Here is a 25,101-nt window from a genome sequence, read left to right as displayed (position 1 = left end):
CCCTTCGTCAGACTTCGACCAATCTATCTCCAGATGAGCGCGTATTAATGGTTAATCCTAACCAGACGTACGCAAACATCGCAGTACCCACATCCTGCGACACCTCACTTTAGTGAATACTAACCCTTATGCAGAGATGGCAGTAGACCTTTTGTGTTGGCCATCATGCCGGTGTGGGCGTGGAGGGGCTCCACCTCTATAAAAAAAAATATCTGCGGAGTTGATAAGATGGAGGCAGTAGGTTTATTTTTTAATTAACACTAGCATCTGATCGTGGGGACCACACTATACTTTCGTCTAAGTTAGAGCACTGTGGAGGTAGGTCTCCACCAAACCAGTGGTTCCTTAAATATGTGGCAAACAGGAAGTTCCAGACTGTCCTCTGTAGTCTCATACACTTTGATCAATATACTTGTGTCACTGACAAACATTCCAGTTTTTGAAACACCATTTAGAGTGCTTAGGAGGTCAGTTATGTTGATTAAAAACAAGACCAAGTCCAAATCAAACCTAGTGGAACTCCGCATTTTATGTTCCCCATTCCGAATTTAGTTTTACTTCTATGGTACAGTTTGTCAATGTCAACTTCAGCTTTCTGTTAATAAAGTTACAGAATCAATCTGTGCAATATGGTTACCATAACAGATTATTTTCCCAAATAGAGTCTTACTGTCTATACCAGGCACATTCAGGAGGTGGCTTGGTGAGTAAGAGTGCTCACACTCATTTCCCACATGGTTAGTGAGTGTTCATAGCAGAAAGGAATGGTCAGCCATCATTACATAGTGCAGGAAAAGTGCAACAGGATGCCTTCCGAGGAACAACCACAGTTATGTTTAGCATAGTCTTAGATGCGCAGTAAGGAGGAGTTCTTATTATATTGATGAAAAATAGTACAAGGACAATGTTAGGAACTTAAATATGAAGGTCAGACACCCCAAATATTAATTTACAACACATCCTGCAGGATTCTGTATGCTTATGATATGTAGTGCTGTCTTGAGATGCTCAGTGCGCCTTCAAAGCTCCGAACACAATGAAAAAATTCAATTTACAATGACATTACAATATTTATAAGGCAAAGAGTGAGAAGCAAAGGTGGAAATTTTACGAACGCTTTGTTAAGTGATGTGACTGAAGTAAGTATTCATCATATGGGAACAGAGAAACTAACATACGAATAATTTTCCCTAACATTTTCACTACTCGACAAATGCATATGAAATTTGAGCAAGGCATCATACTGGTGATTTATATGGAGTGGATACTAGTTTCATCATCACAGAACAGCTACTGGACTCAGTTCCTATGAAAGACACTACAACAGGGCCATGTATTCTTGTGTGTGTGTGTGTGTGTGTGTGTGTGTGTGTGTGTGTGTGTGTGCGCGTGCAAGACAGTGTTGAAAATAAGAGTCTACAATGAAAGAGTTTCACTTCTGTGGCTACAGACAGTGCAGCCACAATGGATGGTGGCAATATCAGTTTTGTGGTACTTTTATGAAAGATGCTAAAATCATTACCTGTCTCACATGAGATTTTTGCAATACATTCCATTCTCCACCAAGAAAATTTATTTGCTACCAGTTTCAAAACTCTTTTTGGAAGATCGGCAAATCAGTTATGGTGATGTTGGATATCACAGTGAAATATGTTGGCAGAGTTGACACCAAGCCCTTGAGAGATTTTTTTGAACTTTGGAGTGAAGTAGATATATTTATGGACACAATTGGTAAGCCTGTTGCAGAATTATAAAATAAATAGTGACTGGCAGATCTTGCCTTTCTCTGAGACATTATACACCATATGAATGTTTTGAATTTAGCATCACATGGTAAAAACGCATTAATTTCAGAAGTGTATGACTGTAGTCAGGTCTTTAAGATGAAACTCTCTTAGTGAAAACACAGCTAGAAAATTCCAACACTGCTCATTTCTATAAGTTGTCATCTTTAACAATGGTAACAGTGTGCAATTTTGAACAGTACCAAAATATTCTCACTGATCTTCTCCACACACATACGATTTGCAAAGTTAAATGTAAAGGTTCATGTCTTCTCATTTGCCTTTCCAGTTCATCTTGAGAATGTGGAAGCAGAACTACCATTGGAACTTACAGACCTACGATCTGACAGGCAGCTGCATGATAAGATTCATAATAAAATTAGTTTTGGAGACTTTTATTTGAATTTTTCTCAACATAAATTTCCACAACTTTAAATGTCACAGCTATTATTATGTCAGTGTCCGGATCTACATACTTCTGTGAGTAACTTTTTTCTGCAATGAAGGGAATAAAATCCAATCACAGAAGTTCACTGGCAGGCTTCAACTCAAAAGCGTGTCTTCGAATTTCCAGTGCTCAAGAAGTGGTATCAGACATTGATGCTTTAGTGAAAAGCAAAATAAGTAAAATTCATTGATAACCTGTGCTTTTATGTTTAATATTTAAATAAAATGATGATGAAATACAAGTTTATGTCAGTTTCAACTTCATCCTAGAATGTATTCATCATAAGAGTGCAACAGTCACAAGAAATATCATGTTTTGTATTAAGCTGCCCCAAGTTTCCACTTCCAGCAAAATATTAAAGGAGATGTAAGTTTCATTACATTATCATTTTGCTTTAATGCAACAGTCTTTGAAAACAAATTTGCCACAAAACATTTCAATGAGCCACTGTGATGCAATATAACACACTATCAGTTGCTCCATATAACACATAACATAGCGAAGCTGCTGTCACTCCCCTCGCTTCCTCTCACTCCATCTTTCCCCACCAAAATGATAATGATGGAGTGATCAGCTTTTAGTGAATCTGACAACTCCATCATTATCCTCCCAGCAGACAAAGGATCTACCACTGTGGTACTTGACTAAAAGGTGTATTTTAGTGAAGGTCTATGCCAGCTGTCTGACACCTCTACATACAGTGTCTGTCATCAAGATCCCATCCCTGTGATTCAAACTGACTTGCAGCCCCTCCTTAAAACTTCAGGTCCCTCACAAGGACTAAAACCTCAATCCATAGAACTTCTCAGCCATCTAAACCACGCACCCCCACCTTTTACCTTCTTCCTAAGATCCACAAATCCAATCAATCTAGCTATCCTATAGTTGCTGGCTTCAAAGCACCCACTGGATGTATATCTGCCTTAGTTGATCAGCACCTGCAACCCCTAGTACAAAGACTTATTTCCTATATGAAACATACTACCCATTTCCTAGATTGTCTGAAATCCATGCCTGGCCCACTTCCACCACACACCTTGCTTGTCACCATTGATGCAAACTTCAAAAATACCAACATCCCCCACGTACATGGTCTGTCTGCTGCTGAACATTTCCTCAGTCAATGCCCACCTGATTCCAAACCTATGACATGCTTCCTATTCACCTTAATCAACTCTGTACTTACCATCAACTACTTCACCTTTGAGGGGCAGACATACAAACAGATCATGGGTGCGGCCAAGGGAACCACGATGGCTCCTTCCTATGCCAACCTTTTCAAGGGTTGCTTGGATGGGGCTTTCCTGGTATCCATAAGTCTCCAGCCCTTGATTTGGTTTAGATACACTGATGACATATTTTCCATATGAACTCATGGTGAGGCTGACCTGTTAAAATTCCTGGAATCTCTGAATACCTTCTCCCTATTAAATTTCACATGGTATTCCAAATCCCATGCCACTTTCCTCGGTGTTGATCTCATCCTCACCAAAGGCCAGCTACACACTTCTTTCCACATTAAACCTACTAATGAACAACAGTACTTATATTTTGACAATTGCCATCCTTTCCATGTCAAACATTCCCTCTCATACAGCCTTGGTATTTGAGGCATACATATTTGTTCGGATGCATACTCCTTACAACAGTACACCACCATTATCACCTCAGTCTTCACTGGACGTAATTACCCTGCCAACCTAGCTCAAAAGCAGATTTCCCAGGCCATCACATCCAGTCCTGGCACTACTGATCACTCCAAAAAACAACTTCAGAGCACACCAGTATTATCCCAGTGTGGAATGCATTAATCAGCTACTTCAGCAAGGCCACAGCTTCCTAAAATCATGCCCTGAAATGAGATCCAGTCTGTCTGAGATTTTGCCCACCACATCTAGAATAGCTTTTTGTCACCCTCCCAATCTCCGCAATATTCTTTTCAGACCCTATGCTCCTTCTGCACCCATCTCCCTACCCTAAGGCTCCTACCCATGTGACCATCCCCCTGCAAGACTTGCCCTATGCACCCTTCTACCACCACCTACACCAGCCCTGTAACTGGCAAAACATATACTGAAATGACACATGCCATATACCAGCTGTTATGTAAACACTGTTCAGCCTTTTACATCGGCTTGACTATCACCAAATTATCAATTAACATGAATGGGCATAGGCAGAGGGTGTATCTGGTAACATGCAATATCCTGTTGCTGAGCATGCTCTACAACATGACAGTCATGGCCTCCCTGCCTGTTACACCACATGTGCCATCTGGATTCTTCCCCCAGACACCAGTTTCTCAGAACTCTGCAGGTGGGTACTTGTGATACAACATGTCCTTGGTTCTTGTCACCCACCTGATCTTAATTTATGTTAATTTCTTCTGCCCACAATTTCTTCACAGCAACTAGTTTTTTCTTCGCTTCGTTTTAGTTTTATACATCTTTCATTGTCTTACCCATCTATTTTTAACCGCTCATCTCCACCTCTGTTACGTACAGTGCACTTAGCTTTTCACTCTTATTAACTCACGTATGATGTTTAAGCTGTAATCTCTGACTTGCATATTACCCTGTCTTCCACCTTTGCGCTCTCTGGTTTTCAAATCTCGTCTGACGTAGTTCCCAACAATCAGTCTTTCCTTCTCATCCCATTCGTAAGTCTCCCCTGATCTGCAGTTCTGGGTGATTTTCCCAAAATCTATCCCTTTTCCTAGAACTCTCCAGTCCTTTTCCTTCATCCCTCTCCCTTCCTCTTCAACCCTTCTGCCTGAAGTAGGAGTCACTGTCTCCAAAAGCTTGCCTGATTATAACCTTCTTTTATATGTATGTTCTGCTGCTGCTTGGTGAGTAGGTTTTTTATCTATCCAATTAAATTATTTTCCATATTTTATGCAAGTTATTTTGTCTTTATCCATTACTGTGGTGTTAACAAATTATTGACATACAGAGAAATTAAAGAGGTCTTGGTACACAATATAACACCTGTTAAACGTTAAAGGGAGGTCTCAGTTTTCTGTAGATCATCAATGATTTCCTTCATTACGCTCTTTATGCCCAAGACTGCTTCCAGATTCATCTCATTGATATCTCTATAGTTTACAGTGAAGCTAACACCTGGGAAAAATGTGCAGCTTGATTTTTGACTAACTCCATCAAATTTCTAGTAGACTATACATTTATTTACAGATTTCTAACCGACAAAGTATTTCAGTGCAGGTTCTTGCCTCATAAAATTGAGCTGTGACTGGTAGTGAGCTAAAAAAAAATTTTGTGTGGACTAAATGTTCATCAGCAAGATCTGTAGCAGTTATTCTGCCAAACATAGAAGTGCGAGCTTTGTGTCCTGACAAGCCCTCGAAACAATCTGTCACGGCTTGATCTGAGCAATTTATGTGTAAGCTTCTGCTGATATTAAGCTCTGGTTAAATTACCACTGTTGCCTTATATTTACTGGAATTTCCATGATTCAGTTGTTGTATTTAACATTAACAGTGTGTGTGTGTGTGTGTGTGTGTGTGTGTGTGTGTGTGTGTGTGTGTGTGCTGATCAGCAGATGGTATCTGAGTGCAAGAAGACTTCATGTACATCCCTATGCCAATTTGGTAATCTATGTAGCTGAAACTCAGCCATATCAAGTGAGCTGCTGAAGGCCTCATGCAGTGAGAGTAAATCTTTGCTGACTATCTAAATGAAATGACATTGCATCTTTCTAATTGAGATTTGTAATTTGATGTTAAAAGAGCCAGTTCTATTCTTATTATGCTACCAAGTGATAATACTTTTTATGCATGAGATGACATACTGCATTCATATGAAAGTGAAGATAAATTTTAAGCTGATTATTAAACTAACTAAACAAAGGCATTCAAATTTTAAAAATTATGAAGGAGTTCTTTTCCATTTGTTGATAGAAAAGAGTAAAGTAGCTCTTTTTCGAGAAGCCACTGTGAACATGCTGTGTTCAAGAAGTAATTAAACAAAATAATTGTAAAAAATAAAAGGGCTATTACATCGCCAACACCTAAAAAAACAAAATAAATTATGTGATTGTACATAAATTTTGAGGAATCTTGACATTTACAAAGTTTATAAAATGAACCACTGTTCCTTCATAATACTGGTACCAGATGCCTGGTCTGCTGAAGAATGGTTCCTTGATGCAGTGCACCAGTTTCTACCATGGGCATCCCACTGCATTAGACTTAAGATGTTCCAGAATATGTTTCTACACGAGCACATGAAGGAGAGGTTTTCTACTTTAATTAGGATAATGAAAGAGTAGGTTGCACCACTCTAAATGATGTTACACTTTTTTCTTGTGATCACTAACTTCCAGCAAGCACCATGATCATAAAAACTACGTCCTATCTGTTGTTGCTAGATTTTTCAGTCACTATTGTTGACAGATGATCTGTAATGGAAGTAAAATGTAACAGTTTACAGTCTGGCAACACTTGGCATTACTTTTAGAAGCCTAACAGATCAATGACATTTTTACTGCAAAATAACAGTGCTAATGGTAGAAGTGGGCACAAGTAACTCTGAAATGATTCTGACTGAACCCATGCCTCCATAGTTATGTGCTCTTCAGACAGTTTCTTGATTGCCTAATACTTACACAAAACATAGTTGTGTTGCTAATACATTATGTCTGCACTGGCGTGTTGTGGGAGGCAAAACCTGATGTCACAAAATGTAAATCCATTCATGGAGGTTTCAGAGACTTTTGGTTATGTAGCCTTTAAACTGTATGTCTGTCTTACAACCCACCAAGTTCATTTTTTCCCCTGGTATTTCTGAAGATACTTCTACTCTCATTTTGAGATGTATAGAGAGAGTCAGTAGAAACAAAAGCTACTCATGGGGAATATCATGTAACTCCTAGCATTACCATGTATTGTTTTGATTGCTATTACAAAAGACATAGTTTAATGTGTAATGAGGTGTGCAAAGTTGACAGGAATTGGAGTTTATGCCAGTGATTAAGTAGTTATTATGCCTCATTGTCCACAAAGTGCCACCACACAACATTTTTATTCAGATGCTGCTGGGATTACTGATTATGTGGTTCATTTCCTGCATATCTGCCTAACTGTTATTAAATCACCTCTGTATTAAAGGATCAAGACAATGAAAAAGTTAAAATTACTTTTTTCAGTTGCACTCTTTTGGAAACACTACTTGAATTTTGCTCCTACACTATTAAATGGGCAAGAAAAAAGTAAAGGACATCTTTGTAAATTACCTCCAAAGCACATTGTACAGTGGATCAAGACACGTTGCCATATGGGAGAAGTCCACCTGATCTGGTCCACTGAAACTGCTACAGTTTCCATCACGTTTGTTGATCACTAAACACTTAAAGGAACTTATGTGATCACTCTGTGTCGGGAGCAAAACTAGAAAAAAGAAAAGACTGGTAACTTACAAACACATTCATCTAACAAAATACAGAGGAAACATTTTGCATAAACATATGCAACTGTAACTAACTTCAGAGTCACTAGGAGTGCAATAAACAATGTAATGAAAGAATGCGCCCTCCCCCTTCCCCTTTCATCCTCACTGTCATGCATACATGCACACAATTCTTCTGAAGATTCAAAGTTAAGTCAGTTGCAAAATTGAGCACTTAGTTTGCTATTTTCTAGTAAAACCTACTTATACTCTGCTTGTTGGCCATGACCGTAGAGCGTGTCAGGCTCAAGGAATTAATGAGGCTCTCATCAATTTTGAGATATGTCTGGTCCCCAGAAGCAGCAACCCATGTTGCCCTTCGACCATGTCGGGGCCCAATGTTTGGCACAAGGCCTGGAATCGAATACCAGGGACCATCTCTTGGTGGACGACCATCTTTTCGGCTACTGTTACCGGCTGCTTCGTGGCCTGATGGCGGAGCGGGACGACCCAGTTGGCCTTTCTGAAACAAGAAAACACACATAAATCCATAACTATCTAGACATCTTTAGTGTACATATAGATATTATTAACTTAAAGCTAATTAGGTAATTATCATGTATATGGATCACTGTAATTACCTTGTGCAGCAGAAAGGATATGACTTTCGATCTTCAATTTTTGACAGTTAAGATCAGAGCAGTTCACAAACACTTTTCCACACAACCAACTTACCATTTGGTGCCCCCACCCCTCCTTTTGTCTTGCTCACCTTCACACACATCAGTTTTCAGTACTAATTTTCATACACATAGTATAAAAATCTTGCAGTCGTGTACCCCTGGCATCCCTCTCAGCTAGATGCCACAATGGGCACTATTAATTGTGATACACTATGTACAGAAATCTACCTCTGATACTGCTTTCATTTTGGTGCCCCAAGTTGTCCCTTGTGTTGCTTGGATCTTAAACTGGCCCTGATCAAAATTATAATTTTATAGTATCAAACTGCTCTAGACAGTTCCTCTTCCTGTTTATAAGATTCATCAATCTTTCACCATAGCATATATGCCACAAAAAGGCAGAAAAGTGTTGTCTCCATCTTCTCACTCTTTAATCCTTTTATTAATCTGTTGTGCTCTAATGACATTCTCAATTGGTTCATTAGAGAAGTTACTTTTAAGCAGCAATGCAAATGTATCATGAAACTGTTAAATTTAATATTAGCATCTGGATCCTTATAAAACACATCACAATCTACCTCTTATATATAGCTATTACAAATAGAACACTAGCTTTTTTGACAAGAGCAAAAACCATTCATGGCCTTGTTAAAAGAATCATCCCAGTATTCATATGAATTATTTCCAGAAATCACACTAAACCTGAATCAGGATGACCCATCTATAATTTCAGTGTAACTCCTCCACCCTCTATCACTTGTAAGTATAGGCAGCTATTACCAACACTCTCAATGCAATGAAGATTTAGTATCAACTGCTCACACATAACGTAAACATTGTCCCATGTGCATAGGTCATTAAGCAGTTAATTTATTATTTCAATTATGTTTCTTACAGAAATGTATGGACTGAAAAAAAGAGTTCCATGATGATGACATTCTTACCCTGCATGAAAAATTCTTAACCTGTGTGAAAAACACTGAGGAATGCTTTTATCCACAATTTACCAACAAATTTTTCATTATTATTTTGGAACAAAGGAACCTTTTCAATTCTGAAAAAATAATCTTATCTTCAGAGGACACAAGATGTTCACAATTACCTAATAATGTGGAAAATATTACTCTGGTCAGACTTATTATAAATTATTGTGAATATCCGTGGCACATATGCCTGGAACAGATCAAGAACATTTAATTGTTAGGCAATGAATTAGGGATGAACATGAAGCTTTTTTTTTTTCTTTCAGATACCATCAGCTGATCTGTAGAGGCACACATTGCTGGGAATCGCATCAAAACAACCACCACCGCCCCCTGTCCCCAGAGCCTATGGATGAATTGCTCAGACCAAGACTTGACAGATTGTTTCAAGGGTTTGTCAGGCCATAAAGCAATCACTTCCATACTTTTGGCAGAATAATTAGTACAGATCTTACTGATGAACATTTAATCCATACATGATTGTTAGCAAAACATTGTCTGCCCCTGCTCAATTTTATGAGATAAGGACTTGTACTGAAATACTTTGTGGGTTTAACAACACTACCAATTCTGGTGAACAGCATCTAATCATATTTAGAGCAGAACTGGTACATAAATGTATAGTCCACATGAAAATCTGAAATGTAAATGAGAAACTTCAGGCAGCAGCTAAGGAACATTGCAACAATTCACATAAGAAACATTATTCAAATCAAGAAAAAGGAGGTATTACAACACAGACATAGGAGAAACACAGAAGAGCACGGAAAGCACTCTAATACTTTATTAAATTGATGTTCCTATAGTTTCTCAGTTTTATATTCCATCCAGAAAGATAATTCATTCTGCAAAAACCATGTGTCAGACCAGAATACAAACCAGGGACCTTCGTCTTTCGCAGGCAATTGGTCCACCAGCTGAGCTCTCCAGGCAGGACTCACTACCCGTCTTCACAGTGGACTGGCACACAGTTTTAATCTGGCGAGAAGTTTTATATTCTATGTTTGATACAAATCAGTCACAGACTTTAGCAACCAGTTGTTTCACTAATGGGTTTCTGTCATTTCTGATGTAAAAAGTTAGCAACAGACAAGCTTTTCTCATGTTATACATCAAAAACTGTATAATATTGTATCTATTACTTACCAAGTAGCCAAGTTTTGCTCATATCAATTCATATTAATGAATCAACTATTCATAGAAATGTTCATTCAGAAGATGATATAGTTACGCACCTGGAAACTACCAAATGTATAGACCTCTCCTCTTGAAGAGAGAATGACAGTATGGCTGCTGCCTGCCGCAACCTGGACTGCGGTGTGAGGAAGCTTCACTCTTGTTGGCACCCCTCGTGGAGTCAAGTCTGCTAGGCCCAGTTGACCACTGGTATTGCTGCCAAATGTCAGTACCTCACCTCCAGAGAGCAGCAATACTGTGTGGTGCAGACCACAGCTGACCTGTGTGGGAAAGGCTAGTCAGGAGATCCAGTGAAGAATGCTGATATCTGTCTTTTGTATTTTAAAAATTAACTAATCATATAAATAGAGACAGCAGCTAGAAAATGTTAACTTTCATTCAATGCCAGTTTCATTTGAGAAAGAAATCTTTCACTCTGTATGGAATGTGCATGTGTTGGTAGCATTGGACAACAATTCTGTTCACATTTTCAGCTGTATTAGATTTTTCAATTGTATGTAGTTATATTTCCAATACTGATTTCAAATGTGAAAATCGTCTTCCTCTCCTGCTGTAATTTTCAAACAATTCAGTGGCTGCTGTTAATTTTACATGCCAAAATTAATTCAAAAGAAGTGCTGGCACCAATGTAGAAAAACAAAGATTATCCACTGTTATACATGACAAGTTAAAAGGATATGCTACACTAGGATTCAAACACAAGAGTCCTAGCTACTGCAGCACAAGTGCTACCGATTAGAATATCTGAGTACACCATGTGGACTGTCACATGTCTTAAATTTTCCACGAGCACCACCTCTCATGATGGAAACATATTGGATGTAATGACAACACAAAGACCTGACCTCATTGACAGGACATCAGGAAGATGCACTCATGCCATAAGCATTTGGCAGAGGTTTCACAGAAACACTTTCAGACTATTTCTCGACTGCCCTACTCTTGAATAGCACATGGGAGAAATAAACACCCAAATATTTGCATGCAAGCTCTTATTTCTCTTATTTTATTGTAATGGTCACTTCGCCCAATGTAGGTGTGACTCAACAAAATATTTTTGGCACATGTGACTGAAATTTCATGAAAAGATCACACTGCAACTAAAAATAGCTTTCTTGTTTTCATATTCATTGCAATCTCTTGCCTACTTTATTAGAATACAAAACAAGCTAACCTTCTTTGAACTTTGCCCATGTTCTCCATCTTGTAATGATCCCATTCTGTGCAGCAAAAACAGAAGAGGATGGATAAGCATATTGTAGGAAGTCTCTGCATCTTCTATGCGATCTACCAATAAAACACAGCCTTCCCCACATTTTCTATTTGATGATTATCAATAAAACACAGCCTTCCCCACAACATTTGCTACGTAATGGTTCCAATTTAAGTTGTTTGTAATTGTTAGTCCTAACTATTTAGCTGATCAATAACCTTAAAATTTTTGTGCTTATCATGTAACCAAATTTTAAAAGTTACTTTTTTAGTATTTATGTGTAGGACCACATACTTTTTATTGTTTTGGATCGACTGCCACTTTTCACACCATGCATATACCTTGTTCAGATCATTTTGCAATTTGTTTTTAATCTTCTGATGGCTATATTAGATAGTAAATGACAGCATCATCTGCAAACAATCTATGAGGGCTGCTCAGACTGTTTCCTAAATCACTTACATAGCTTAAGAACATGAGAGACCCTATAATACTTCCTTGGAGAATCACATATATCACTTCGGTTTCACCAGATGACTTGCCATCAATTACTATAAATCGTGATCTACCTGACAGGAAATCATGAATCCCAGCATGCAACTGAGACAATACTCCACATACAAGCAATTGGATTTGAAGCTGCTTGTGAATAATGATGCCAAAAGCCTTCTGGAAATCTAGAAATATTGAATTAACTTGAGATTTGCTATTGATGGCACTAATTACTTAGTGTTAATATATCAACAAAAATAATCTACTTTTGAAAATATAATAATACGGATATGTTGTAACACCAGTTCCCAATTGTGGAATTCTGAGAAACTGGTGTCAAGGGGAAAAATTGAGATGATACATGGGGTGAAACACGCACCAAGGTCATGACTATCATGTTGTAGAACATGCTCTGGAACAAGGTACTGTATACATCCACTGTCTATGTCCATTCATCCTAACTGATAACTTGATGGTAGTATTACCAATACAAAAGGACAAACAGTGTTCACATAACAGCTGGTATACGATATGTCGTTTCACAGGTGACTTTCCCTTCGATAGTGTATCTTTTGCCAGTTACATGGCTAGTATATATGGTGGTAGGAGAATGCACAGGGCAAGTCTTACAGTGAGGATGGTTGCAGGGGTAGGAGCCATAGGGTAAGGAAATGGGTGCAGAGGGAGCATAGCATCTGACCAGGATACCGCAGACTCTGTGGGTGGGACAGGTAAGGGAGACAAAAAGCTATTCTAGGTGTGGTGGGCAAAATGTCAGATAGAATGGACTTCATTTCAGTGGATGCTTTTAGAAAGTCATAGCCATGTCAAAGTATCTACTTAATACATTCTAGACCACGATAATACTGAGTGACAAGACGCCTAGTCCTAAGTTGCTTTTTGGAGGTATCAGTAGTACCAGGATTGGATATGATAGCCCAGGAAATCTGCTCTTGGACTAGGCTGGTGGGGTATTACATTCAGTAAAGGTTGAGATGAGAATGGTGATGTACTGCTCTAAGGAGTCTGTATGGGAATGTTTGATAAGGAAAGGTTGGCAACTGTCAAAATGTAAATACTGTTGTCTGTTACTGGGTTTAATGTGAAAAGAAGCTGACTCTCCTTGAGAATGAGGTCAACAACAAGGAAAGTGGCATGGGATTCAGAATAGGATCATGTGAATATTAAGTTGGAGACTGTATTTACAGATTCCAAAAATTTCAACCGTTCACCCTCACCATGGGTCCATATGGCACAAATGTTGCCAATGTATCTAAACCAAGCCAGGGGTGGAATGCTTATCAAGTCCAAAAAAGCCCCTTCCAAGTGACCCGACAAAAGGATGGCACGGGAAGGAGCCACCCCAGTTCCCACAGCTGTGCCACTGATCTGTTTCAATGTCAGAGGTAAAGTAGTTGTTGGTAAGTATAAAGCTGATTAAGGTGAGCAGGAATGAGAGCATAGGTTGGAATTGGGTGGGCATTGGTTGAGGTAATGTTCAGCAGCAAACAGACCGTGTGCATGGGGAAGATAGCATCAATGGTGACAAACAAGGTATGTGGTTGGAGTGGGATGGGACAGATTTCAGATGATCCAGGAAATGATTGGTGTCTTTGATACAGTATAGATTCTTTGTGCTATAGCTTGCAGGTGTTGCTCAACTAAGACAGATTTACGTGCACTGGATGCTTTGAGACCAGCTGGTATGTAAATACTGTTTGGCCTTCTTCATTGGTTTGACTAAATTTCTTTTAATTTCATCAATGATCACAAAGTTTCTGGTCCTTAGACTACTGGTTTCAGTCAGCAATGACCATCTACAGATCTGTTTTGTAACAGGTACTAAAATAACAAAAGCCGTAGTGGCATTGCCACGGAATATACACATTATCAGCTTAGCATCATTGCACATATTTAAAACACATTCTGTGATGATGCTAAGCTGATTTTGTGTATATTCTGTGACAATGCCATTATGGCTTTATTATTATCTTAGGACACGTTATAAGGCAGATCTGAGGATGGTCATTGCTGACCAAAACTGGTAGTCTAAGGACTGAACGCTTTGTGATCATTAATGGAAATAAAAGAAATGCATTATACACTTCAGTGGTATCCACCACTATTAAATCTCTGCATCGAGCAGCAATGTGCTCCATTATGCACAGTCAAGAAATGCATCATTGGCTGTACTTCTCTGTGCGTGGCCCACTGCTAACATTGCAGGCCGCCTTCTCATACATGTGCTTCAAAACACAGCGACTGGCCACCCATAACACTCAGCGAGTAGCTACCCAGAATATAAAGCGACTCCAGCCGCTGGCTCTATTAACTATGGAGTCTCACTTAATGCCACTCCTGACGTCTACAAGCCGATTCTCATTATACTATGTTGTACTCCTCAATTCGGAAGTGCTACGCTGCAGTGGACCTGCTGTTTGATATTGAATTCAGCTGTGTTCTGGATTTAGAATCCAAATGCTATACTGGAACTTGGACTTCAACATTCACTAGGCTTAGTATATCAACAGACTTGTGATTTCCATCGGAATTCTGCATTTTACTTGCACATCCTGGACATTGGTATAACACCATCAATTTATATAATTTAGCAGTTGGTAACAGAATTATTTGTATCAGTGTTGTGTCAATGAATCATAGAACAATGATATATTTATTGTGTTATTCCTAGTTATAACACAATAAAATGGTGATGAGCAAGCTACCATCTACATTGGAAGCTCTACTAATGCAGCTTATTCATCAACAGGATGAGAACCAGAAGCTGCTACTGAACACCCTCCAACCACTTCTTCAAAGCTTTTCCTTCCTCTGATGAGACTTTAGAGGATTAGGAAGCCTATGAATCAGGATTACTGGAGCATTTCTGTGCATTCGAGGTAACTGACACCAGCCTCATGCAATCTTTGTTTCTGTCATGGTCCAAACCTGACATTTACCGGCTACTGTGCAAACTGGCCCACTTATCTAAGCCTTCAGAGCTTACCTTTTCAAATATTTGTTTGTTGCTGACTAAATATTACCAGTGGCACACCCATGTTATTTCCTCCCGGGTAGCATTTTACCATTGCAAGAAACAGCCAAACCAGACTCATAAAGAATGGGCTGCAGAGTTGCAAGGTTTAGGGAGAAAATATTATTTTGTTCCCCTCAAAGTAAGGTGTCATACGCACAAGATACGATCAGGGACATGATCATCCAGGGTGCTCCAGACAGGGATTTCCAACATGAGGCACTTCAACTCGAAGGCCCATCATTAGACAAAGTTTTGGACTTAGCACAAAGCTTTGAAGTGATCTGAGCAGCAGGCAAGAAAATGAAGTCGTGGATTGACATGGCAGCCATTAATGTAAACACATCCAAGCCAGCAGCAATTGGCCACACTAATGGCAATTTTGATGCAGCAACTGTACACCCAGGACTCCATATCATTAACCAACAACGTCCTCCACCCCGTTCGAGCTGATCAAACCGGTCTTGGATACCAAAACTATTGCCATTATGTCTGGATTGTTTTAAAGAACATCAACGTGAAGACTTTCCTGACAGATGGGCCTATTTTCAAAACTGTTCAACCAATGGCCATTTAGCTTATGCATGTCATAAATCCCTGATGTTGGCCCAACACAGCAGATAGTTATTGCAACGGACGCATCTAATACAGGTGTCAGAGTGGTCCTTGCACACATGGAGGTGGATGGCTCTGAGCACCCTGTAGCCTATGCATCGATAACATTGACTGAACCCAATGCAGGTTCTCCTGAATAGAAAAAGAAGCACTGGCTCTCATCTTCACCTTAAAGAAATTCCACGTTTTTGTTTATGGAACAAAGTTACACCTTGTCACAATCCATAAACCACTGATCGTTTTATTCAATCCAGCAGTGAAGATTCTAGACAGGACTGCTCACTACCTCCAGCAATTGACTTTATTTTTGGCATGCTACCAGTATGAGATTCACTTCTGCAACACAACTGAGAATTCCAATGCTGATGCCCTATCCTGCCTTCCATGGGGACCTGATTCAGAGCTCAACAAAGAAGAAATCCTGTGTTTTCACATTGATGAAGAAGTAGATGCTGCCACAGATTCTTTTCCCATTACCAGCTCCCAGTTCGCATATGCAACTGGTAGAGACAAAGTACTCCAACAAGTCCAGAGTCTCATACTTCATGGAAGGTCTGAACAACAACCTCCCAAGGGTTCAGCTGCATTCTGTAGTTCTTTAATGCCCACCAACAGCTTATATTGATCGATGGAGTAATTCTACTTGTTTCTGATGAGGGATATCCACGGGTAGTCATTCCTTAGTCTTCTTATTGCACCAAGGTCACTGGGGTTATCCTGAACTAAACTCCTGGCTCATAGGTTTACTTACTGGCTGGGCATGAACTAGGAGATTGATTGACTCAGCCAAACATGTCCATCCTGCCAAAGCCAGCAGACAGCCCCACAACATTCACTTGCTTCTTGGTCACGATGTGCTCGCCCTTCGAAATTGGTACACATTTATTTTGCCACGCCAATGTTTAACACCATATTCTAGACAGCGGTTGACACTTACTCCCGATTTTCTTACATTGTCCGATGTAATGCCATGTCAGCCACAAAAACCATCACAGCCTTAGAAAAAATTTTTGCGATCGAAGGTCTGCTGGAAGAGCTTGTAACTGACAATGGTCCATAATTCTATAACCATGACTTTCATGGTTTCTGTGCTCAGCATGGCATTCACCACATTCCAACGCACCTCACCTATCCACAATCGAGTGGAGAAGCCGAGAGGATGGTTCACACTTTCAAAACTCAGATGACGAAATACCTCCAGGATCACTCCACCAATGCATCACTAACTTTTTTTGAGCTGTTAGATACCTGTTGAAGACAAAAGTCCTGTGGAACTTCCCACAGACAGCAGCACCATACCCTCTTGTGCTTGCTCATGCCGACGCCATGGCCAGCAACACCACTGCCTGCTTCCAAGTCCTACCCTGGGACCTTGGGTGGGCGAAAGGATTTGACCGGCAACCAGCCTGAATTCCAGTAACAATCGTCCAGCACTGCACTTCATCATTCACTAGGCTTAGTATGTCAATGGACTTGAGATTTCTGCTGGAATTCTGCATTTCACTTCCACTTGCACTTCGTGGACATTGGTATAATCACCATCAATTTATATAATTTTCCATAAAGTGTTCATCTACAACTTGGTGCTTGGTAACAGAATTATTTGAAACTGTATTGTGTCAATAAACCATAGAATGGTGAAATATTTATTGTGTTATTCCTAGTTATAACAAGTTCCTGGATCACTGTTTTAATCCACGACTATGTCACAACTTGTGAAATTGGTATGACAACCACCAAATCATCAGTTAGGATGAATGGGTATAGACAGATGGTGTACAACACCAACATGATAGTGGTGACCTTGGTGCCCGTTTCACCACATGTGCCATCTGGATTCTTCTCCCTGACACCAGTTTCTAAGAATTCCACAGATGAAAACTGGCGTTACAACATGTCCATGGTTCTTGCAACTCACCTGGCCTCACTTTACATTACTTTCTTCAAACCCAACATTTCTTCTCAGTAACTATTCCTTTCTTCACTCCCTTTTAGTTTTCTGTATATTTTATTTTCTGAACCGTCTATTTTTCTCTGCCTCCTATATCTACACATATAATGTACTTAGCTTTCAATTCTTATTAACTCTTGTGCACTGTTTGGTTAGTAATCTCTGCCTTGCTTATTTCTCTATCACCTTTAAGCTCTCAAGTTTTCAGATGACCAATAGGAAACATGGGAAATGAGCCATGTGTGTGCTTGCTGGGAGGGGGCAGTGGGCTAGCAGGTAGGGCAACTCCCTCTTGTGATCAGTTTTCTGACAGAGAAGACACTCTCCCTTGTGTTCAACCTGTCTGCCTCTGACCTCATTCACCAAGAGTCACACACATACGCACCAACACCTCTAAGAGCTCATACAGCTTTAACTTACTCAATCACCTAGACTGGCAGTTGTTCTTTACTCCCATCCCAGGATGTGCCCTACATAACCCGTTGTTAAGAATATATCTACATTTTCTGTATTTCACTCTTTTATTTCAAACTGCCTCACTTCCAACACCCGCACATTGTGCTCACATACTGAACACTATATTAGTCATCATCTCAGGAATATTCGGTATAGGAATTTATCCTTGGTAACAAGATAACTGTCAAAATTTTTAGTGTTGTGCTCAAAAATCCTATTCATCTACAGTTTGAACAGTTTGATGGGCAGTATTATATTTGGTATTATGTGAGTTATCTGCCACTGGAACGTTTAGAATTTTGTTAAACTATTCTTTCCATCTGTTGGCAAATTCATATCATTGTCTTGGTAAAGTAGTATTTCAGTATGTTAGCAACAGTCCAAAAAATTTTATATTTCCTGTTTTAAACATATTGCTGCTCTTGAGGAGGGGGCAACCCTACTGAGTCTGTGAGATGGTTATTTTCATTCTCATGCAATTTGTGACTTCTATAATCTCTTTCTTCTTAAGGAGTTCCCTGGTCAGTTTCTGTTTCTCTTTAGAAATAAGTCAGTTTTTCTGTTGGTTTTTGCATACATTTGCCCCTCATTAACTGTCCATTTTGATTAGTATGCAATCAATCAATAACAAATCAAAGCTTTTATAGTTGGTATAACATTTCCTAATATTTAACTTTCTTTCACAACTCTCTAGACATTTTTATTATCATGATCTTCATTTTGCATTTTACTTTAAGACTGTGCATCTGATTTTCTTTAACATATTGTTTGGATATGTTTGGAGACATTAATTTAATTGCATTTAACTTAAAGAGTACCATTTACTTCTTTATATAGAACTTGAATCTGGCCTTTACAAGAAAGTGGTCTAAATTATGGTCTGCTTCCCTCTGACTTTTATATTTTGTCTGCATTTATGGTGTTCTTGTACTTCAATTATTATACAGTCAATCTGATTTTTAGAAGTGCCAATTCTTGATTTCTATAAATGACAAAAATGTACACTACTCTTTCGCAGAGGAAGTCATTCAATTGGCAAAATGATACTTTAGTGTGTGGATCTCAGTGATATAAAACAGTATGAGGATAAACTGACAGAAACGTCAAAATAGCTGGGGGTTGGCGATTGAAGAATGTACCTGACAGCAACAGAGCCAATAAGAAAATACATGATTTAAAAAATTTTTTTAGGTACGTGTGTGTGTGTGTGTGTGTAATAACTGACACAGAAAAAAAAAATCTTGATGTAAAATAGGGTTGAAATATACAGTTTACATATTTACGCAGGTGGACACATGATACACAGTTATGATTACAAAAGGAACTTGCCTGTGCAACAGTTGATGTTCCATGACTGGAAGGTAGAACAACACGAGCTGGAAACAGTTGCGCTGTGCGAGTTGCTTCTCGTTCTGCATCACTTCCTCCAGCTTGTTCTTCGCCTGTCACCCCAAAAGTACAGTCTTACCATTAAGTAAATGGATAATCTAACATTAATTGTAAACAATGGAAACAGTCATTTCTTGCAGCAACTAAAGATCACAGGTGCACACGACAGTCTACCACGAAGTTTCAACAGCCATATAAATGTAAGTGTAGTGAAATTACAAAACAGCGCTCATATGCTTAATTTACCTGCTCTATGGTTGCCAGGTTACTAAAGAAATAGCTCCCTCTTCTTAGTTTTCAACAATACATATCACAAAAGGGGCCATGAATTCTTTTCAGTAGTAGAAGTTGCTGCCGGGATGTATCTCAATGGAGATGATGCTTGTGTTTGTGTTTGTGTTAACATTTTTCTGAATCAGAAAAGTTACTCCTATCCAAAGCCTCACCTTCAGCCCTATACCCAACTTGAACCATGTTGGACTTGTCAAAGATCTTATCTCTATCTTCCAATCCCTTCAATGGAAATGTTTCTTTGCCATCAATCCCTCCAACCAAAGCCAACCTAATCCCAATGTTAAACCCTGCCTCTCCCAGTTCATAATTCCATCCAGCCATGACTTCCTCCTCCCACATAACCATCCCCCAGTCACCTTCCAGGAATTCCTTACCTCCGATATGGCCTCACCATGCATCCTCAAGTTTCTACCTAAGAACACAAACCCTTTAGCAGAAGAAAGGACAGCTGTAAACAGTCTCAAAACTGATCCTCACCTTATCATCCTACCTGCAGATAAAGATTTCCCCACTACCTGGAAGAAGGTCTCTGCCAATTGTCTGACTCCTCCACTTATAAACTCTGAGAAAGTGGCTTCATCCCAGAAGTCTAGCAGAACCTTCAATCCCTGCTTAAATCTTTAGGCCCTTCCCAGAACCTCTCTGCTGAATCTATTTCCACCCTCTTCTCAATGACATCTCACACGATATTCTACATGCTCACCAAAATTCAAAAACCCAAGAATCCTTGGCACTCCATTGCAATTGGTTGTTGTTCCCTCACTGAAAGAATTTTGGCTCTCACTGACTGACACCTCCAACCAACTGCCCTAAATATAGCCTCCCATGTTGAAGATACCAACCATTTCCTTCACCGACTGTACACAAATCCAACCAACCTCTTTACCTCCTGTATCTGTACTTGTCACTGTTGACGCCACTTCCCTATACATCAACATCCCTCATGCCATGGTCTTGCTGCTACTGAACACAATCTCTCCCAAGGTCCTTCAAACTCCAAAACCACCACCTCATTCCTCATACACATCACTAACTTTATCCTAAAACACACCTACTTCTCCTCTGAAGAGGAAGTATACAGACAAATCTGTGGCACAGCCATGGGCACCCCCATGTAATCCTCTTCTGCTAACCTGTTTACGGGTCATGTAGAGGACACTTTCCTAGCCTCCCAAAACCTCAAACCCTTGGTCTCGTTCAGGTTCAGTGATGATATCTTCATGATCTGGACTCAGGGCCAAGACATCCTATCCTCATTCCTTCGCAGGCACAACACCTTCCCTCCCATCCCATTCACCTGGTCCTCCTCAACCCAGTGCCACATTCCTGGACCTTCTCCTCTCTGAAGGCTCCATCCATACCTCTGTCCAGATTAAACCCACCATCCACCAACAGTACCTGCATTTTAACAGCTGCTATCACACACACACACACACACACACACACACACACACACACACACACACACACACACACACAAAACCTCCCATAGAACCTGGCCACCTGTGAGTGACATATCTGCAGTGACAAGAACTCCTTTGTCCAGTACAATGAAGATCTCACACGGTCTTTCACAAACAGGCAATATCACCCAGACCAAGTCTGCAAAAAGATTTCCCACACAGTATCCCCCCCACACACCCCCAGTCCTCCCACTACCCTCAAGAACCACTAAAAATGAGCACTCCCTTTAAAACCCAGTATAAGCCCAGAGTGGAACAAACCAACTGAGTCACATCCTTCATCAGGGCTTTGATGATCTATCATCATGCCTTGAAATGATGGACATTCTACGCAAGATCCTTCCCACCACTCATAAAGCACCAAAGTCCTTCCCTAAGCCACTCCCAATCTCAAGGATCATATCTGTGTGGAAGATTCAGTACAAGACCTGCCCAATGCACCCAGCCAGCACTTCCTATTCCAGTCCTGTCCCAGGCTTATCCTATCTCATCGGAGACTGGCCCAGCAATGAAAACAGTCATGTCATATGCCAGCTGTGCTGACACATGTTGGTATGACTGCCAAACAGCTGTCCACCAGGATGACTGTCCAACAGGATGACTGGCCACCACCAAACTGCAGCCAAGAGCAAAGCAGACTACCTTGTGGCACAAAATGCAGCTGAACATAACATGCTAGATTTCAACAGCTGCTTCAGAACCTGGACCATCTATATCCTCCCCTTCACCAGCAGATTTTCTGAAATGTGCAGATGGGAGTTTTCCTTACAACACATTCTCTATTCCTAACATTATCTCAGCCTCAACCTATGATAACCTACTGTCTCCACACCCTCCACTCAACAGGTTCCACTCCCTCTGTCCTCTCACCTGCTTCCAGTTCACTTCCCCTTACACTCACTGTGTGCTGCTCTCTGCTAACACACCCAACTGTCTTTACCCCTCTCTTCTCCTCTCATCCCCCCCCCCCCACACACACACACACACAAACACACACTCATACAAACTCCTGACACTCCATCTTATCTTGATGTCTGATGTCTTCTAGTGCCTGCGTGCTCTGCCAGGAAGCGCTAATTCTTCTCTCTCCCCTCTCATACCCTACTACACCACCCCCTTCCCTGCCACTCTGGTGTGGCCCCCCACTCAGTAGTAGTTGGCATTCCTACTATGCGGCTATTGGCAGCGGACAGTTTCCACCAACATGCAGTGGTTGGAGCTCTTGCACTGACTGGCCTGATCACATGTTATGAGTTACTAAATACAATAATTTCATACAAATGAAGATGTGATTTTAAGACCCTGAAACAGGTTGTGGTTTGAATGAATAGTTACTACAACTGAAGCGGATCTCTCTAAATTAATTACAGGCTGTGATAAGTAAAGCATGAGGCAGACTTCAGTTCACTGTCAGGGTTCTGAGAAAGCATAGTCAGTTTACAAAGGAGACTGCTCACAATACATTTGTATGACTTAACGTAGAACATTGTTCAAATGTGCAGGACTTATGCCAAATCGGACTAACAAGGAATACTGAATGTGTACAAAGAAGTGTAGCACGAATGGTCACAGGGTTGTCTGATCCATGGGAGAATAACACAGAAATGCTGAAACATCTGAACTGGCAGACGTTTGAAGAAAGATGCCAACCATACCACAAAAAAGCATACTTACAAAGTTTCAGAATCAATGTTAGAGAGGAGACAAGGAATATAATACACCCTCCTTTGGATCATAGGGACTGCAAAAAAAAGACACAATTATGCTAATTGCAGCACACAGAGAGGCATTTCAGCGGTCATTCTTATGCATCCTACACAAAAATGGAACACGAAGAAACCCTAATATGTGGTATCATGGAGACTGACCTCCGACATCCACTTTGCATTTTACAGTGATCTGCAGAATATGAATGTAGATGCAGATGCAGAGGAGAACATAGATGCAGAAACCTTGTCTTGAAGTATTTCAATTGCAGCTGAAAGAGACTAATAATGTGGCATTTCTACTGTGCATTACTCACTTGTTTTATTATATTTATCATATTCAACACTCTTCAACCTCCCTCCCCCCCCCCCCACCCCATTCTCCCTTCTGTACCAGGAAACAATCAGTCCTCCAAGAAAAGAAGAAAAGCAAGGTTGTGCAATGGTTAATTCACTAGACACACTTTCACATGGAGCAAGGTTCAAATTCCTGTCCAGCCATTCAGATTTTTATTTCCCTATATCAGTTATATTATATGCCAGGCTGGTTCCTCTGAAAGCACATGGCCAATTGACCTCTCCAATAATGTCCAATCTGAAGTTGTGTTCAGTTTCTGGTAACCTAACCTTCAACAGAATACAAAACCATAATCTTCCCATTTTTCTTCTTCCTTTTATTGGTAGATTGTCCTTTTGGCTCATTTATGTCATCTGATATTATGTCATGATATGTGACAATATGTTACAGTAGTTTAACATACTGTACTTCTCTACTCCTGAGGTAACTGCTCTAAGTAGCAATGTCCACTGATAAGCTGTCTGTTACAATGAGTAGAGTACTAGTGCGCAACCCCATAACTGAGTGCAAGGTCCCTGTTATTTGCTCAAGGAATTACTGAACATAAAACAAAGATGGGGTGATGGGAGTTCACTCCTTTGAAGGAACCACTCTACCTTATGATAAAAGACATAATGAACTACAATGTGTATTGTGCTGTTAATATGCTCTTCAGTGGTAACTGTTAAGCAGACACAGTTAATTTTATGGATGTTACTGCATCTTATCATGCCATCCAAAATTACAGTAATTCAATTATTTGGATTAGTGGTGCCAGTTATGGACTTGCATGCATGAACAAGTACAGTGTGACACAGGACTCAGAAGTTGCCCATTAATATGTGTTTTGACTTAGCCTACATTTACCTTGTCAGTATATATTTCATTTTGAAACTGAGGGTATATACTATCTTTACAGTTTAATCAAAGAAGCCAAGACCCCAATTCATTGTAACATACTATGTTTCAACCCCATCTCAAACTTACTGAATCACATAGAGCGTTTGCAATAATAGAATGCTAACACTGCCAGCAAACTCAGCTCATGACTCCTACAATTTACACAACACACGTACGGACAGAACTTCTTGAGCTGCCAGAGATAACATCTCTTGCGATACTAATAAGAATGTGACCTTTAAGGAATGCAATGGAAGCTGTAAGCTCGATTCATGATTGGTGAACAGTGCTGTCCACTAACCTGCGATTGATGCATGGGTAGTTCTAATCCCAGCTGGAGAAACAGAGACAGATGGGCCGGGGGATACTCTTGAGCCTAAACCTTTCGTGCGAGAACTGCTTGCTGAACTAGAGACCAATCCATGCTGTTTACCAGATTGTTTACTCCTTTGCCGTCGACGACGTTCTTCTAAACGCTGCTGCAGTTGCACTCCTTGTCGACCTGCTGTGGGAAAACATATTTAATGTGAATTATAAAATTTTAAGTAAATTTAATCAATTAAATATCAAACAACTCAGGATGACACTTTTTTATATGAAACTCTATGGGTAGAACTTCATGTCTAATGACAATCAATTTATAGGAATAGAACTGATTTTATTCAAACTTTCCAAACCACTTCTCATAACGTGAAAGGTAAAATTACGTAGGGATTACATTATTGTTTTGAAAAGTTCAGATTATTGCATACAG

General features: G+C 40.0%; 1 protein-coding gene across 1 annotated transcript in view; it reads right to left on the bottom strand.

The window, feature by feature from the left end:
• The window catches only part of LOC126260543 (E3 ubiquitin-protein ligase MYCBP2-like), an 831,093-nt gene that overhangs the window by 652,614 nt on the left and 153,378 nt on the right, over positions 1–25,101 (bottom strand). Inside the window, exons 14-17 of the mRNA XM_049957878.1 lie at positions 24,649–24,852; positions 19,588–19,700; positions 7,899–8,157; positions 7,483–7,636 (exon numbers count right to left, since the gene is read on the bottom strand). Coding sequence (XP_049813835.1) covers positions 7,483–7,636; positions 7,899–8,157; positions 19,588–19,700; positions 24,649–24,852 — 730 coding nt within the window. The remainder of the gene's footprint in view (positions 1–7,482; positions 7,637–7,898; positions 8,158–19,587; positions 19,701–24,648; positions 24,853–25,101) is intronic.

The sequence above is a fragment of the Schistocerca nitens genome, chromosome 5 (assembly GCF_023898315.1).
Source record: "Schistocerca nitens isolate TAMUIC-IGC-003100 chromosome 5, iqSchNite1.1, whole genome shotgun sequence".
NCBI lineage: Eukaryota > Metazoa > Arthropoda > Insecta > Orthoptera > Acrididae > Schistocerca > Schistocerca nitens.
Note: the sequence above shows the minus strand (reverse complement) of the source record. Positions and strands in the feature narration are given on the sequence as shown.